This window comes from Oncorhynchus clarkii, chromosome 20, assembly GCF_045791955.1.
Source record: "Oncorhynchus clarkii lewisi isolate Uvic-CL-2024 chromosome 20, UVic_Ocla_1.0, whole genome shotgun sequence".
NCBI classification, from domain to species: Eukaryota; Metazoa; Chordata; class Actinopteri; order Salmoniformes; family Salmonidae; genus Oncorhynchus; species Oncorhynchus clarkii.
This window is the reverse complement of record NC_092166.1, coordinates 9,036,610-9,055,505: the sequence shown is the minus strand read 5'-3', so window position 1 is coordinate 9,055,505 and position 18,896 is coordinate 9,036,610. Positions and strand designations below refer to the sequence as shown.

Here is an 18,896-nt window from a genome sequence, read left to right as displayed (position 1 = left end):
GTTCATTACATTACTGTTCATTACATTACATTACTGTTCATTACATTACTGTTTATTACATTACTGTTCATTACATTACTGTTCATTACATTACTGTTCATTACATTACATTACTGTTCATTACATTACATTACTGTTCATTACATTACTGTTCATTACATTACATTACTGTTCATTACATTACATTACTGTTCATTACATTACTGTTCATTACATTACATTACTGTTCATTACATTACTGTTCATTACATTACTGTTCATTACATTGCTGTTCATTACATTACTGTTCATTACATTACTGTTCATTACATTACATTACTGTTCATTACATTACATTACTGTTCATTACATTACTGTTCATTACATTACATTACTGTTCATTACATTACTGTTCATTACATTACTGTTCATTACATTGCTGTTCATTACATTACTGTTCATTACATTACTGTTCATTACATTACATTACTGTTCATTACATTACATTACTGTTCATTACATTACTGTTCATTACATTAACTGTTCATTACATTACATTACTGTTCATTACATTACTGTTCATTACATTACATTACTGTTCATTACATTACATTACTGTTCATTACATTACTGTTCATTACATTACTGCTCATTACATTGCTGTTCATTACATTACTGTTCATTACATTACTGTTCATTACATTACTGTTCATTACATTACATTACTGTTCATTACATTACTGTTCATTACATTACTGTTCATTACATTACATTACTGTTCATTACATTACTGTTCATTACATTACTGTTCATTACATTACATTACTGTTCATTACATTACTGTTCATTACATTACTGTTCATTACATTACCGTTCATTACATTACTGTTCATTACATTGCTGTTCATTACATTACTGTTCATTACATTACATTACTGTTCATTACATTACATTACTGTTCATTACATTACTGTTCATTACATTACATTACTGTTCATTACATTACTGTTTATTACATTACTGTTCATTACATTACTGTTCATTACATTACTGTTCATTACATTACATTACTGTTCATTACATTACATTACTGCTCATTACATTACTGTTCATTACATTACTGTTCATTACATTGCTGTTCATTACATTACTGTTCATTACATTACTGTTCATTACATTACATTACTGTTCATTACATTACATTACTGTTCATTACATTACATTACTGTTCATTACATTACTGTTCATTACATTACATTACTGTTCATTACATTACTGTTCATTACATTACTGTTCATTACATTGCTGTTCATTACATTACTGTTCATTACATTACTGTTCATTACATTACATTACTGTTCATTACATTACATTACTGTTCATTACATTACTGTTCATTACATTACATTACTGTTCATTACATTACTGTTCATTACATTACTGTTCATTACATTGCTGTTCATTACATTACTGTTCATTACATTACTGTTCATTACATTACATTACTGTTCATTACATTACATTACTGTTCATTACATTACTGTTCATTACATTAACTGTTCATTACATTACATTACTGTTCATTACATTACTGTTCATTACATTACTGTTCATTACATTACATTACTGTTCATTACATTACTGTTCATTACATTGCTGTTCATTACATTACTGTTCATTACATTACTGTTCATTACATTACTGTTCATTACATTACATTACTGTTCATTACATTACTGTTCATTACATTACTGTTCATTACATTACATTACTGTTCATTACATTACTGTTCATTACATTACTGTTCATTACATTACATTACTGTTCATTACATTACTGTTCATTACATTACTGTTCATTACATTACCGTTCATTACATTACTGTTCATTACATTGCTGTTCATTACATTACTGTTCATTACATTACATTACTGTTCATTACATTACATTACTGTTCATTACATTACTGTTCATTACATTACATTACTGTTCATTACATTACTGTTTATTACATTACTGTTCATTACATTACTGTTCATTACATTACTGTTCATTACATTACATTACTGTTCATTACATTACATTACTGTTCATTACATTACTGTTCATTACATTACATTACTGTTCATTACATTACTGTTCATTACATTACTGTTCATTACATTACTGTTCATTACATTACATTACTGTTCATTACATTACTGTTCATTACATTACATTACTGTTCATTACATTACTGTTCATTACATTACTGTTCATTACATTACATTACTGTTCATTACATTACTGTTCATTACATTACATTACTGTTCATTACATTACTGTTCATTACATTACTGTTCATTACATTACATTACTGTTCATTACATTACTGTTCATTACATTACTGTTCATTACATTACAGTTCATTACATTACTGTTCATTACATTACATTACTGTTCATTACATTACATTGCTGTTCATTACATTACATTACTGTTCATTACATTACTGTTCATTACATTACTGTTCATTACATTACTGTTCATTGCATTAATGTTCATTACATTACTGTTCATTACATTACATTACTGTTCATTACATTAATGTTCATTACATTACTGTTCATTACATTACATTACTGTTCATTACATTGCTGTTCATTACATTACTCTTCATTACATTACTGTTCATTCCATTACTGTTCATTACATTACATTACTGTTCATTCCATTACTGTTCATTACATTACTGTTCATTACATTGCTGTTCATTACATTACTGTTCATTACATTACTGTTCATTACATTACATTACTGTTCATTACATTACATTACTGTTCATTACATTACAGTTCATTACATTACATTACTGTTCATTACATTACATTACTGTTCATTACATCACTGTTCATTACATTACATTACTGTTCATTCCATTACTGTTCATTACATTACTGTTCATTACATTGCTGTTCATTACATTACTGTTCATTACATTACTGTTCATTACATTACATTACTGTTCATTACATTACATTACTGTTCATTACATTACAGTTCATTACATTACATTACTGTTCATTACATTACATTATTGTTCATTACATTGCTGTTCATTACATTACTGTTCATTACATTACTGTTCATTACATTACATTACTGTTCATTACATTACATTACTGTTCATTACATTACTGTTCATTACATTACATTACTGTTCATTACATTACTGTTTATTACATTACTGTTCATTACATTACTGTTCATTACATTACTGTTCATTACATTACATTACTGTTCATTACATTACATTACTGTTCATTACATTACTGTTCATTACATTACATTACTGTTCATTACATTACATTACTGTTCATTACATTACTGTTCATTACATTACATTACTGTTCATTACATTACTGTTCATTACATTACTGTTCATTACATTGCTGTTCATTACATTACTGTTCATTACATTACTGTTCATTACATTACATTACTGTTCATTACATTACATTACTGTTCATTACATTACTGTTCATTACATTACATTACTGTTCATTACATTACTGTTCATTACATTACTGTTCATTACATTGCTGTTCATTACATTACTGTTCATTACATTACTGTTCATTACATTACATTACTGTTCATTACATTACATTACTGTTCATTACATTACTGTTCATTACATTAACTGTTCATTACATTACATTACTGTTCATTACATTACTGTTCATTACATTACATTACTGTTCATTACATTACATTACTGTTCATTACATTACTGTTCATTACATTACTGCTCATTACATTGCTGTTCATTACATTACTGTTCATTACATTACTGTTCATTACATTACTGTTCATTACATTACATTACTGTTCATTACATTACTGTTCATTACATTACTGTTCATTACATTACATTACTGTTCATTACATTACTGTTCATTACATTACTGTTCATTACATTACATTACTGTTCATTACATTACTGTTCATTACATTACTGTTCATTACATTACCGTTCATTACATTACTGTTCATTACATTGCTGTTCATTACATTACTGTTCATTACATTACATTACTGTTCATTACATTACATTACTGTTCATTACATTACTGTTCATTACATTACATTACTGTTCATTACATTACTGTTTATTACATTACTGTTCATTACATTACTGTTCATTACATTACTGTTCATTACATTACATTACTGTTCATTACATTACATTACTGCTCATTACATTACTGTTCATTACATTACTGTTCATTACATTGCTGTTCATTACATTACTGTTCATTACATTACTGTTCATTACATTACATTACTGTTCATTACATTACATTACTGTTCATTACATTACATTACTGTTCATTACATTACTGTTCATTACATTACATTACTGTTCATTACATTACTGTTCATTGCATTACTGTTCATTACATTGCTGTTCATTACATTACTGTTCATTACATTACTGTTCATTACATTACATTACTGTTCATTACATTACATTACTGTTCATTACATTACTGTTCATTACATTACATTACTGTTCATTACATTACTGTTCATTACATTACTGTTCATTACATTGCTGTTCATTACATTACTGTTCATTACATTACTGTTCATTACATTACATTACTGTTCATTACATTACATTACTGTTCATTACATTACTGTTCATTACATTAACTGTTCATTACATTACATTACTGTTCATTACATTACTGTTCATTACATTACTGTTCATTACATTACATTACTGTTCATTACATTACTGTTCATTACATTACTGTTCATTACATTGCTGTTCATTACATTACTGTTCATTACATTACTGTTCATTACATTACATTACTGTTCATTACATTACTGTTCATTACATTACTGTTCATTACATTACATTACTGTTCATTACATTACTGTTCATTACATTACTGTTCATTACATTACATTACTGTTCATTACATTACTGTTCATTACATTACTGTTCATTACATTACCGTTCATTACATTACTGTTCATTACATTGCTGTTCATTACATTACTGTTCATTACATTACATTACTGTTCATTACATTACATTACTGTTCATTACATTACTGTTCATTACATTACATTACTGTTCATTACATTACTGTTTATTACATTACTGTTCATTACATTACTGTTCATTACATTACTGTTCATTACATTACATTACTGTTCATTACATTACATTACTGTTCATTACATTACTGTTCATTACATTACATTACTGTTCATTACATTACTGTTCATTACATTACTGTTCATTACATTACTGTTCATTACATTACATTACTGTTCATTACATTACTGTTCATTACATTACATTACTGTTCATTACATTACTGTTCATTACATTACTGTTCATTACATTACATTACTGTTCATTACATTACTGTTCATTACATTACATTACTGTTCATTACATTACTGTTCATTACATTACTGTTCATTACATTACATTACTGTTCATTACATTACTGTTCATTACATTACTGTTCATTACATTACAGTTCATTACATTACTGTTCATTACATTACATTACTGTTCATTACATTACATTGCTGTTCATTACATTACATTACTGTTCATTACATTACTGTTCATTACATTACTGTTCATTACATTACTGTTCATTGCATTAATGTTCATTACATTACTGTTCATTACATTACATTACTGTTCATTACATTAATGTTCATTACATTACTGTTCATTACATTACATTACTGTTCATTACATTGCTGTTCATTACATTACTCTTCATTACATTACTGTTCATTCCATTACTGTTCATTACATTACATTACTGTTCATTCCATTACTGTTCATTACATTACTGTTCATTACATTGCTGTTCATTACATTACTGTTCATTACATTACTGTTCATTACATTACATTACTGTTCATTACATTACATTACTGTTCATTACATTACAGTTCATTACATTACATTACTGTTCATTACATTACATTACTGTTCATTACATCACTGTTCATTACATTACATTACTGTTCATTCCATTACTGTTCATTACATTACTGTTCATTACATTGCTGTTCATTACATTACTGTTCATTACATTACTGTTCATTACATTACATTACTGTTCATTACATTACATTACTGTTCATTACATTACAGTTCATTACATTACATTACTGTTCATTACATTACATTACTGTTCATTACATTACTGTTCATTACATTACTGTTCATTACATTGCTGTTCATTACATTACTGTTCATTAGATTACTGTTCATTACATTGCTGTTCATTACATTACTGTTCATTACATTACTGTTCATTACATTACATTACTGTTCATTACATTACATTACTGTTCATTACATTACTGTTCATTACATTACATTACTGTTCATTACATTACTGTTCATTACATTGCTGTTCATTACATTACTGTTCATTACATTACTGTTCATTACATTACATTACTGTTCATTACATTACATTACTGTTCATTACTGTTCATTACATTACATTACTGTTCATTACATTACTGTTTATTACATTACTGTTCATTACATTACTGTTCATTACATTACTGTTCATTACATTACATTACTGTTCATTACATAACATTACTGTTCATTACATTACTGTTCATTACATTACATTACTGTTCATTACATTACTGTTCATTACATTACATTACTGTTCATTACATTACTGTTCATTACATTACTGTTCATTACATTACATTACTGTTCATTACATTACATTACTGTTCATTACATTACTGTTCATTACATTACTGTTCATTACATTACATTACTGTTCATTACATTACTGTTCATTACATTACATTACAGTTCATTACATTACTGTTCATTACATTACTGTTCATTACATTGCTGTTCATTACATTGCTGTTCATTACATTACTGTTCATTACATTACATTACTGTTCATTACATTACTGTTCATTACATTACTGTTCATTACATTACATTACTGTTCATTACATTACATTACTGTTCATTACATTACTGTTCATTACATTACATTACTGTTCATTACATTACTGTTTATTACATTACTGTTCATTACATTACTGTTCATTACATTACTGTTCATTACATTACATTACTGTTCATTACATAACTGTTCATTACATTACATTACTGTTCATTACATTACTGTTCATTACATTACATTACTGTTCATTACATTACTGTTCATTACATTACTGTTCATTACATTACATTACTGTTCATTACATTACATTACTGTTCATTACATTACTGTTCATTACATTACTGTTCATTACATTACATTACTGTTCATTACATTACATTACTGTTCATTACATTACTGTTCATTACATTACATTACAGTTCATTACATTACTGTTCATTACATTACTGTTCATTACATTGCTGTTCATTACATTGCTGTTCATTACATTACTGTTCATTACATTACATTACTGTTCATTACATTACTGTTCATTACATTACTGTTCATTACATTACATTACTGTTCATTGCATTACTGTTCATTACATTACATTACTGTTCATTACATTACTGCTCATTACATTACTGTTCATTACATTACATTACTGTTCATTACATTACTGTTCATTACATTACTGTTCATTACATTACAGTTCATTACATTACTGTTCATTACATTACATTACTGTTCATTACATTACATTACTGTTCATTACATTACTGTTCATTACATTACTGTTCATTACATTACTGTTCATTACATTAATGTTCATTACATTACTGTTCATTACATTACATTACTGTTCATTACATTACTGTTCATTACATTACTGTTCATTACATTAATGTTCATTACATCACTGTTCATTACATTACAGTTCAATACATTACAGTTCAACAAACATTACAGTTAATTATATTGCTGTTAATTAATTAAACAGTCATTTAACATTGACATTAGCTCAACGCACAGTTAATTTACAGTGTTCATGACAGTGGAACCAAATCTATTCTGCATCTCCCCTATAGTCAGTCAGCTTATAACATTCCACTTACCATCATCGTGGGAGCCAGACAGACTTTAACCCCGGTGTCAAACAGCAGTTTTAAGGCTCTGCTTCGCAGTGCTTCATCATCACTTTCATGGGCCGGAGTGCACATCTTTCCTCCTCTTCAAAGTGGACGAGGAATATTTTACTAGCCATGAACAGCTTTTACAGTAGTGGCAGAAAGACCCATTTGAATTAAACAGAGGAGAAAGCTCTCCCCGGGCATATGGAGCGGCCAATCTTTCCTGTCGTGCATCATGGGAAATTAAAATGTCAAGTCCATTCGCAAATGTTGCATGCCTCTGACATGCCTCTGACATGAGGTTAAGTATTAGTGTAATAGCCTGCCGTTTTCTTGACATTTTGTTTTCATTATTGTGATAGACTCATGTTTTACTGGACCATACCATATTACTTCCACCCCTACTCTCGCTCCGACCTCCCTAGTCGACTTGACCTCTGACTGGCTCGGACCTCCCTAGTCAACTTGACCTCTGATTGGCTCGTACCTCCCTAGTCAACTTGACCTCTGATTGGCTCAGACCTCCCTAGTCAACTCGACCTCTGATTGGCTCATACCTCCCTAGTCAATTTGACCTCTGATTGGCTCAGACCTCCCTAGTCAATTTGACCTCTGATTGGCTCATACCTCCCTAGTCAATTTGACCTCTGATTGGCTCAGACCTCCCTAGTCAACTTGACCTCTGATTGGCTCAGACCTCCCTAGTCAATTTGACCTCTGATTGGCTCAGACCTCCCTAGTCAACTTGACCTCTGATTGGCTCAGACCTCCCTAGTCAATTTGACCTCTGATTGGCTCAGACCTCCCTAGTCAACTTGACCTCTGATTGGCTCATACCTCCCTAGTCAATTTGACCTCTGATTGGCATTATGCATGCTGCTTATGCTGCCACCAATGAGGCGCTTCACATGTAACGGATAGAGAGACGTTTATCACAGTAATGGAAGGAGGATGAGGAGAGAGAATGATATAACGTGGTTCCTAACAGCTTTTTACAAATAAAACTACTCCCTCTCTCCCTATCTCTCCCTCTCTCTATATCTCTTTCCCTATCTCTCCCTCTCCTTATCTCTCTCTCTCTCGCTCTTTCTCTCTCTCTCCCTCTCCCTATCTCTCTATCTCTCTCCCTATCTCTTTCCCTATCTCTCCCTATCTCTCCCTATCTCTCCCTCTCCCTATCTCTCTCCCTATCTCGCCCTCTCCCTATCTCTCTCCCTATCTCCCCCTCTCCCTATCTCTCTCCCTATCTCCCCCTCTCCCTATCTCTTTCCCTATCTCTCCCTCTCCTTATCTCTGTCTCTCTCGCTCTTTCTCTCTCTCTCCCTCTCTCTTTCTCTCTCTTCCTCTCCCTGTCTCTCTCTTTCTCGCTCTTTCTCTCTCCCTTTCTTTCTTTCTCTTTCTCTTTCTTTTTCTCTCTCTCCCTTTCTCTCTCTCTCTATCTCTCTCTCTCTCTCTCTCTCTCTCTCTCTCTCCCTCTCCATATCTCTCTCTCTCTTTTGCTCTTTCTCTAGCTCTCCCTCTCTCTTTCTCCATTTCTTTCTTCCTCGCTCTCTCTCTCTCATGCTCTTTCTCTCTCTCACACTCTTTCTCTCTCTCTCTCTCTCTCTCTCTCGTTCTCTCCTTCTCTCTATATATATTTCTCTCTCTCTCTCCCCCCTCTCTCTTTGAAGCGGAGATAAAACAGCACCATCATTGCACCAGCAAGCAAACTCTCATCCTCCCGCCTTCCCCCTCCCCCCTCTCTTTCTATTTATAACTTATTTCACTCTTGTTTTTCTTCGAGGGTCTCTTCAAGTCTTGTCATCTGAGTGGCTTTTCTAATGCTTTTCTTGTCAATGTCTCAGAGCAGAGAAGCAATGTTGTGGTCCCCTTGGGACGTAATTACAGAGAGATATCCTCCTACCTCTCTAACACCCCCCCCCCCCCCCCCCCCACCGCCTGCCTTGTTACCTGTTAACTGTAGCTAGCTCGCTCCTAACCCTAGGGACTAGTGGGAAGAAGTTGCATTGTTGCTTTTGGTTCTTTTGTTCTGTGAACTTGGAGGAGGGCTGTGTGTGTGTGTGTGTGTGTGTGTGTGTGTGTGTGTGTGTGTGTGTGTGTGTGTGTGAAAGTTGGAAGAAAATCTGAAAATAAAATTACATAGTTCAGAATGTTGAGCTGGTGTTGGTTATCCTACAGTCAGTGGACTTTGAAAACAAGAAAGATGATCAACAATGCTGATGTTGGGTCTCCCGGGTGGCGCAGTGGTTAAGGGTGTACCTCAGCGCCAGCTGTGCCACCAGAGACTCTGGGTTTGCGCCCAGGCTCTGGGAGGTCCGTGGGGGAGGTCCGTGACCGGGAGGTCCGTGGGGGCAACGCACAATTGGCATAGGGTCGTCCGGGTTAGGGAGGGATTGGCCGGTAGGGGTGTCCTTGTCTCATCGCGCACCAGCGACTCCTGTGGCGGGCCGGGTGCAGTGCACGCTAACCAAGGTTGCCAGGTTGCCAGACAGTGTGTCTACTAACAATTGGATACCACGAAATTGGGGAGAAAAAGGGGGTAAAAAATGTATTTTAAAAAAAAAACAATGCTGGTTGTTTCTAGCCTTGACTTGCCTGGTGGTGTTTAATGTATGTTTGGAGTGTCATGAGGCGTGTTGATGCTGATATGGATTGTAAGACGTTTGCCATGGGTGTAATGTTGGTGTTGAGTGTTGAGAGCTGGGGTTGAATGTTGAGAGCTGGTGTTGAGAGCTGGTGTTGAGTGTTGAGTGCTGGGGTTGAATGTTGAGAGCTGGTGTTGAGAGCTGGTGTTGAGTGTTGAGAGCTGGGGTTGAGTGTTGAGAGCTGGTGTTGAGTGTTGAGAGCTTGTGTTGAGTGTTGAGAGCTGGGGTGGAGTGTTGAGAGCTGGGGTTGAGAGCTGGTGTTGAGTGTTGAGAGCTGGTGTTGAGTGTTGAGAGCTGGTGTTGAGTGTTGAGAGCTTGTGTTGAGTGTTGAGAGCTGGTGTTGAGTGTTGAGAGTTGAGTGTTGAGAGCTGGAGTATGTGGGGGTTCAGCTCCAGTGAGGATATCTCCATTATTTATAACACTCACTGTGACCTACTTTGCAGCCTAGCGGTAACCACTCTCTCTCTGTATTTTAAACGCATCTATCTTTAACTAAGGGACCGAGCGGGCACACGTTTACACTCTGGAGCAACATACATGTACACAGGAAAGTGAAGCGTCACACGCAGAGCTTTACATAAAGCATACAGTTTATCACTCGAGCACTGATACATACTTGTTTACAAACACTCACACACACACACACGCACGCACACACATATTGTGTATACACATATGCACACACACACCTGATAATTCCGCCCTGCATCTGTCCTCTGTCCTGTTGTACCTGGCCTTGTAAATGGTGTCTAAAATGTTCCCGTTGTTTCTCTCCCAAACCCACTGACTTATTGCCTCTTAACCATCAACGGAAGAACTAAGAGGAGGAGAGAGAGAGTGGAGGCTGTGAGGAACAGAGAGGAGAAGAGAGAGAGTGGAGGCTGTGGGGAGGACAGAGGAGGAGAGAGAGAGTGGAGGCTGTGAGGAGGAACAGAGAGGAGGAGAGAGAGAGTGGAGGCTGTGAGGAGGAACAGAGAGGAGGAGAGAGAGAGTGGAGGCTGTGAGGAGGAACAGAGAGGAGGAGAGAGAGAGTGGAGGCTGTGGGGAGGACAGAGAGGAGGACAGAGAGAGTGGAGGCTGTGAGGAGGAACAGAGAGGAGGAGAGAGAGAGTGGAGGCTGTGATGAGGAACAGAGAGGAGGAGAGAGAGAGTGGAGGCTGTGGGGAGGACAGAGAGGAGGAGAGAGAGAGTGGAGGCTGTGAGGAGGAACAGAGAGGAGGAGAGAGAGAGTGGAGGCTGTGAGGAGGAACAGAGAGGAGGAGAGAGAGTGGAGGCTGTGGGGAGGAACAGAAGGGAGGCTGTGAAGAGGACAGAGAGAGTGGAGGCTGTGAGGAGGAACAGAGAGGAGGAGAGAGAGAGTGGAGGCTGTGAGGAGGAACAGAGAGGAGGAGAGAGAGAGTGGAGGCTGTGAGGAGGAACAGAGAGGAGGAGAGAGAGAGTGGAGGCTGTGAGGAGGAACATAGAGAGTGGAGGCTGTGGGGAGGAACAGAATGGAGGCTGTGAGGAGGACAGAGAGAGTGGAGGCTGTGAGGAGGAACAGAGAGGAGGAGAGAGAGAGTGGAGGCTGTGAGGAGGAACAGAGAGGAGGAGAGAGAGTGGAGGCTGTGGGGAGGAACAGAAGGGAGGCTGTGAGGAGGACAGAGAGAGTGGAGGCTGTGAGGAGGAACAGAGAGGAGGAGAGAGAGAGTGGAGGCTGTGGGGAGGAACAGAGAGGAGGAGAGAGAGAGTGGAGGCTGTGAGGAGGAACAGAGAGGAGGAGAGAGAGAGTGGAGGCTGTGAGGAGGAACAGAGAGTGGAGGCTGTGGGGAGGAACAGAATGGAGGCTGTGAGGAGGACAGAGAGAGTGGAGGCTGTGAGGAGGAGAGAGATAGTGGAGGCTGTGGGAAGGAAGTGAACGAGGGGAGGCGAGAGGGGAGGAGAGGAGAAGAGGCGAAGGGGTGACTCCAGTTTTAATTTTTTGGAGACGGGGCCACTACACCGCAAATGAGAACAGAAATGTGTTATTTCCAAGAGAGTTCTGTGCAGCGTCTCTGTTTTTACCGACCAAATACTGATGTGTGTTGGTGGAATGGAGATGATTACTGTCAAGGGCACTGCAGTCTAATGAAGTGTTGAGACTGTGTTGTGTCTACTAATGAGATGTAGCCTGGTGGTCTTCTGTTAGAGAGAGAACACTGGAACAGAATAATTCATTTCATTCTCTCTCAAAGGGAGCCCCATAAAAAATTATTGTTCTTGCTCTAAATTGTGTGTGTGTGTGTGTTGTGTGTGTGTGTGTGTGTGTGTGTGTGTGTGTGTGTGTGTGTGTGTGTGTGTGTGTGTGTGGTCAATAACTGTGTAATGTATGTCCTTTTTGTGTGTGGGTTCTGTGTCCTTTCCACACTCCCATTGGCACCGAGGTAGCTGTCTAGACTGGAGTGGTGCAACGCCGAGCTGGCCTGTCAGACAGATCCTGAGTAAAGGAGATTCAGAACAACCCCCATCACAAATCTAGTTTCAGATCCAGATCCAATTGAAGGGCCTTTAACATTCAGACTCCGATGTGGTTTCAATTGCTGTATGTTTTCAACGGGGGGAGGGGGGGTTCCAAAGTTGGAAGAAAGGTATGGGCTAACTAAGGAAACAGGATTTTCTATTGGCGAGTGAACTGGATTCACTCTCAGTCTGTTTACACTGAACTGAATTCACTCTCAGTCTGTTTACACTGAACTGAATTCACTCTCAGTCTGTTTACACTGAACTGAATTCACTCTGTCTGTTTACACTGAACTGAATTCACTCTGTCTGTTTACACTGAACTGAATTCACTCTCAGTCTGTTTACACTGAACTGGATTCACTCTCAGTCTGTTTACACTGAACTGAATTCACTCTGTCTCTTTACACTGAACTGAATTCACTCTCAGTCTGTTTACACTGAACTGAATTCACTCTGCCTGTTTACACTGAACTGAATTCATTCTTAGGCTGGGATTCAATGTGTTTGTGCGTTGTAGCGCGCTTGATATTTAAAGGTAATTTCTGATTGAGCCAACATATACACTATTTTACTGTGAATTTAAAAGGCACATTGCCAAAAACACACGATTGAAATGAACCCCAGCTTTAGTCTGGTTTAAACTGAACTGGATTCACTCTCAGTCTCCACAAACAACTCCACTGTACATTCTCTTCCCCTACTGTGTGCTTGGTCTACCATGTCACTGTGTGCTTGGTCTACCATGTCACTGTGTGCTTGGTCTACCATGTTACTGTGTGCTTGGTCTACCATGTCACTGTGTGCTTGGTCTACCATGTCACTGTGTGCTTGGTCTACCATGTCACTGTGTACTTGGTCTACCATGTCACTGTGTGCTGTTTCTACCATGTTACTGTGTGCTTGGTCTACCATGTTACTGTGTGCCTGGTCTACCATGTTACTGTGTACTTGGTCTACCATGTCACTGTGTGCTTGGTCTACCATGTCACTGTGTACTTGGTCTACCATGTTACTGTGTGCTTGGTCTACCATGTCACTGTGTGCTTGGTCTATCATGTCACTGTGTACTTGGTCTACCATGTTACTGTGTACTTGGTCTACCATGTCACTGTGTACTTGGTCTACCATGTTACTGTGTACCTGGTCTACCATGTTACTGTGCACTTGGTCTACCATGTCACTGTGTACTTGGTCTACCATATCACTGTGTACTTGGTCTACCATGTTACTGTGTGCTTGGTCTACCATGTCACTGTGTGCTTGGTCTACCATGTTACTGTGTACTTGGTCTACCATGTTACTGTGTACTTGGTCTACCATGTCACTGTGTATATCTACGCATCAGTCAGACTCGTTTTTGCATATAAAGTACATTTTGAAATGTGGTCTGTATCTGTTGAATCTGCTCCTCCTGCATGCACCATGTGTTTGCTCTCTACTGTTTGTCCACTGGGCTCTGTGCGCGTCCCCCCAGCTTGTTTATCCAGCCCTAGAGACCCGTAATGCGAGTGCGTGAGAGACCTCCCGTGTGCCCAGTTTCACTAACGACTTCCTTGCTTCTCTTTCAGAATTGGGGTGGAATATAAATGAGTGTCCTTTAATCAGTTTTCTCCTCCTCCACCTCCTCTTTCTCCTCCTCCACCTCCTCTTTCTCCTCCTCCACCTCCTCTTTCTCCTCTTCCTCCTCTTCCTCCTCCACCTCCTCCTCCTCCACCTCTTCCACCTCCTCCTCCACCTCCACCTTCTCAGTGATTTAATAGCAGCTTCTCTTCAGTCCTGGCAGAGGAGCCAACTGTTAGCACAGCAGAAGAACTGTGTGTGTGTGTTCTTATCTATTTTTTTATACCAGTGTTTCTACCCACAAACTTGTGCGTGATGTATGCTCATATCCTAACAGTCTCACACCTACATCACCCTCCCGTTCACTAGCCATTCAACCACACTCAAGATAGCAAACACTGTAACAGCTCTGTCATTCCAACAGCAAAGCATCCTACGCACCGTATACCTTCCCCTCGAAGCTACAGGCATAACAGACATTAACAGAGCGATGTCCTTGGTGTGGCCTGGTTTGGAGGGGATTCCGGAACATGTCAGTGTGGTTGGCAAATGAAGAAGGTGTGAGGGGGTGTGGGAGCAAGGTGTGAGGGGGCCTTGGCAGAGATGGGGGAGGAACGCTGGCTGAGTCGCCCGTTGTGGGACAGGAGGGATGTGACACCACGACCTCCACACATAGAGAGTCGTCTGCTCTTTGACAACGTGTCATCAGGTCGAGATCGAACCGGCCTCTCCAACTCGCCCGTCCACATTCATATCCTCGCTGACCGGCTTACATGCCCTGCACGTACCCAGAGTCCTTCACACTGGTGCTGTGTGTCGAACACAGCTGGGCATTATAAACGAGCACTCACAGCGTGTGTGTGGGATAGAGGCGGCCCGTACAGTCTCGCCCACGCGCGCGCACACACACACACACACACACACACACACACACATGAATGTTCACATACCTGTACTGTATACCAATTCACATATTGAGGATTCATATTCAGGCTTGAATACACTAACATGCATATCTCTCACACACTCTAACACACACACACACACACACACACAAGTTTGCCTGTGGAACAACTCCAGCAGTGAGCAGTATTAGGCTGTCAGTCAAAGGGACAACCTTAAAAGGGCACAGAACCCTGGAGGAGACAGAGATGAATGAAATATTACACACACACACACACACACACACACACACACAGACACACACACACACACACACACACACACACACACACACTGCCAAATCACTTAAGGTCGCCCAGCAGTACCAAACAAACTTCTTCACCTGGACCACACATAGTCTGATACACGACAAAATGTAGTCAACACACATTACACACAATATCATCCCCAAAACAATATAATCCACAACAATTCAGTAGGCTCATATCTCCTTCACCAGTTGACCTGTGTCTATTTGTCTGTAGTATGTCCTGTGGATTACCATCACCACCGTCTCGTAACTCAACCCATCTCGTTGCCGCAATAACAACCCGCACTTGCCTCGTCATGTTCAGTGGGGAGAAAATAGTTTGAAACGTGAGAGTGAAATCTGACCTTGTCCAATAAGCACACAGATTTCAATTTTCTGTTACAAAATGTTTTGCGTCGGTGTACCCTACTGACCATGATCCGACTTCCTGAACTTTGACCCGGACTTCATGAACATTACTGTAACAACAAACTCCCTTTGTTGTTTGGCACCAAAACAGGAAATGTTCACGCCGGAGTGCAAGTTTAAGGAGTCGGTGTTTGAGAATTACTACGTGATCTACTCGTCCACTGTGTACCGGCAGCAGGAGTCCGGTCGGGCCTGGTTCCTGGGCCTCACCAAGGAAGGCCAGGTCATGAAGGGGAACAGGGTCAAGAAGACCAAGCCCTCATCACACTTTGTCCCCAGGCCCATTGAAGGTAAGGCATCTGAATGTATCTGCCATCTCATCTGTGTGTTGTCTTTTGCAGGTTTTGATCCGCCTGGAGTAAGTTGGTTGAAGCCCAATATGGTGAAATCAGGGGGGGGGGGGGGGGGGGGGCTCATTTATAAAATGTGCTCACGCACAGATTTGATCGTACATTGTGCGTACGATGAAATCCATGGTAACGTTTGGGATTTATACATCTTGAACTTCACATTGGGAAAATGTCATGATTTTACTTGGGATTTTGCATGACATTTCATGATTTTACTTGGGATTTTGCATTTCATGATTTATAAATGAAACATGCTACCATGTGTTATAAACAACATTAACAGTCTATACACATTTTCCAAATTGCATTTCTTCAACTATGGCGCAAAAAAAAATGTATTCCTCAGGCTAAAATAAAGTATAAAAAAGTTTTATGAAAAAGGCCCCTGAGAGATAATGTTGGATAATGTTGGACTTATGTCTTTCAAATCATTTATCTGCTTTTCATTCACTTCACTTGGTACAATTGGAACCAATGGAATACTCACCCAAAACGCTTTATAATTATGTCCAGTTAATAAATCATTTATATGTCATTTAGAAATGGTCTGCCCACCATTTTATGAATCATTATACCTACATTTTTAAATGTCAATAAGCCAGTTATTCACACATTTGTTAACAACTTTTAAAGGTCCAATGTAGACTTAACAAAAATATAATTTAATATAAAATGATTTTTGCTACCTTACTGTGATTGGTCAAAAATAGAGAGAGAAAATAGCAAATAGCTATTTCTCAAGTAAGACTTTCAGCTATGACTGTCTGAGAGGGGTTTGAGTGGGGAGGGGGAAACTGTAAATGAACTGTTTTTGGCAGAGAGGTTTGGAACTCTCTTTATTTGTCTATTAACTCATTGACTGTGATGTCATTTACACCATGGATGTCATCAAAACTCTTGCCAAAACAGCTGTTACACTGAAAAGGCATTATCATCATTTTCACAATTTCCCAGTATTATTCCAACGTCATAATGTAGAAATATATATATAAAGCACAGGAAATCACATGTTTGACTGCACTGGGCCTTTAAATGATTTAATGCTGGTTTATAAGATAATGTATAAGGTGTTTAATATAGATACTTGTCTATATTAGACCATGTCAGCTACCTAATCTAAAGCAAGCACTATACTTTATAAACTGTTTATAAAGGACCTGAGTAATTACTCTTAAAACCCTGGATATGCCATTAGTAGACATTCCAGCAGTACCTTATACTCCACCAAGGTCTCAAAATGACCCGAAATCAGGGGTTGGAACCGGAAAATAACATAATTATTCAAGGAACAGAACCAGAACCGAGAAGGAAAGTGATCTATACTGTTCCAGAACAGAACCGTATTTTAAAAGCATGGGAACCGGTTAATAACGTTATTTTACGTTCCTGGCGTTTACTTCCAGTCCCACAAAAATCACAATAAAGTGTCTATGCAAAGCCCTCACTGGTTTCATGCACACAATAATGCAATTATTGTAAATAGTAAGATTAATATAATAATTTGATTAAAACGTTTACATGCTTTGCAAGAAAAACAATTTCCCTAATCCTGTTTACATGGACACATCTGAGATCAGGCTATGTGATGGGACTTTGATAAATGCAGAAAATCGGCAACCAAAATAAACGTTCTACCACAGCGGCCATGTTATTTTTGAGAACCATATTTGATTCTGAATTCGGACATATGACGTTTGTCCGTGAAAAATACTTCTAAGACACATACATTCAGTTGTTTCCAAACTCACTTCACTTGCGCTAAAGAGGGAGAGTCGCTCAGCTGGTGCTTACCTTGAGTTTGATCTCACACTGATTAAGATAAGCAGAGTAAAGTATTTGCATGACTATTGCATATCTGCCTACTGCCATAATCAGTTTAATATCGAATTATACCACAAAGCATTGTTGAATAGTTGTTTTTGATTGGCTAGAAGGGCATTCTAGAATGAACATTAAATCCAGATAACAGGACAGTTGGAAAAGATATCGAGACACCTTGCAGTCATGACACAATATGCGCTGACATTACAGACGTGATTCAGAAATTAGGGAGAGAGATGTTTATTAGAGAACAATGGATTCACTTTTTCAATGCTAGTTAAGGATACTTTAGTTATCATGTTTCACATTGGATTTATTATTAACTACAAAAAGGTAAGACGTGTTTTTATTTT

At 37.7% G+C, this 18,896-nt stretch overlaps 1 protein-coding gene across 1 annotated transcript in view; it reads left to right on the top strand.

The window, feature by feature from the left end:
* Positions 1 to 18,896, top strand: part of LOC139375840 (fibroblast growth factor 12) — a 37,358-nt gene that overhangs the window by 15,119 nt on the left and 3,343 nt on the right. Inside the window, exon 3 of the mRNA XM_071117753.1 lies at positions 16,464 to 16,662. Coding sequence (XP_070973854.1) covers positions 16,464 to 16,662 — 199 coding nt within the window. The remainder of the gene's footprint in view (positions 1 to 16,463; positions 16,663 to 18,896) is intronic.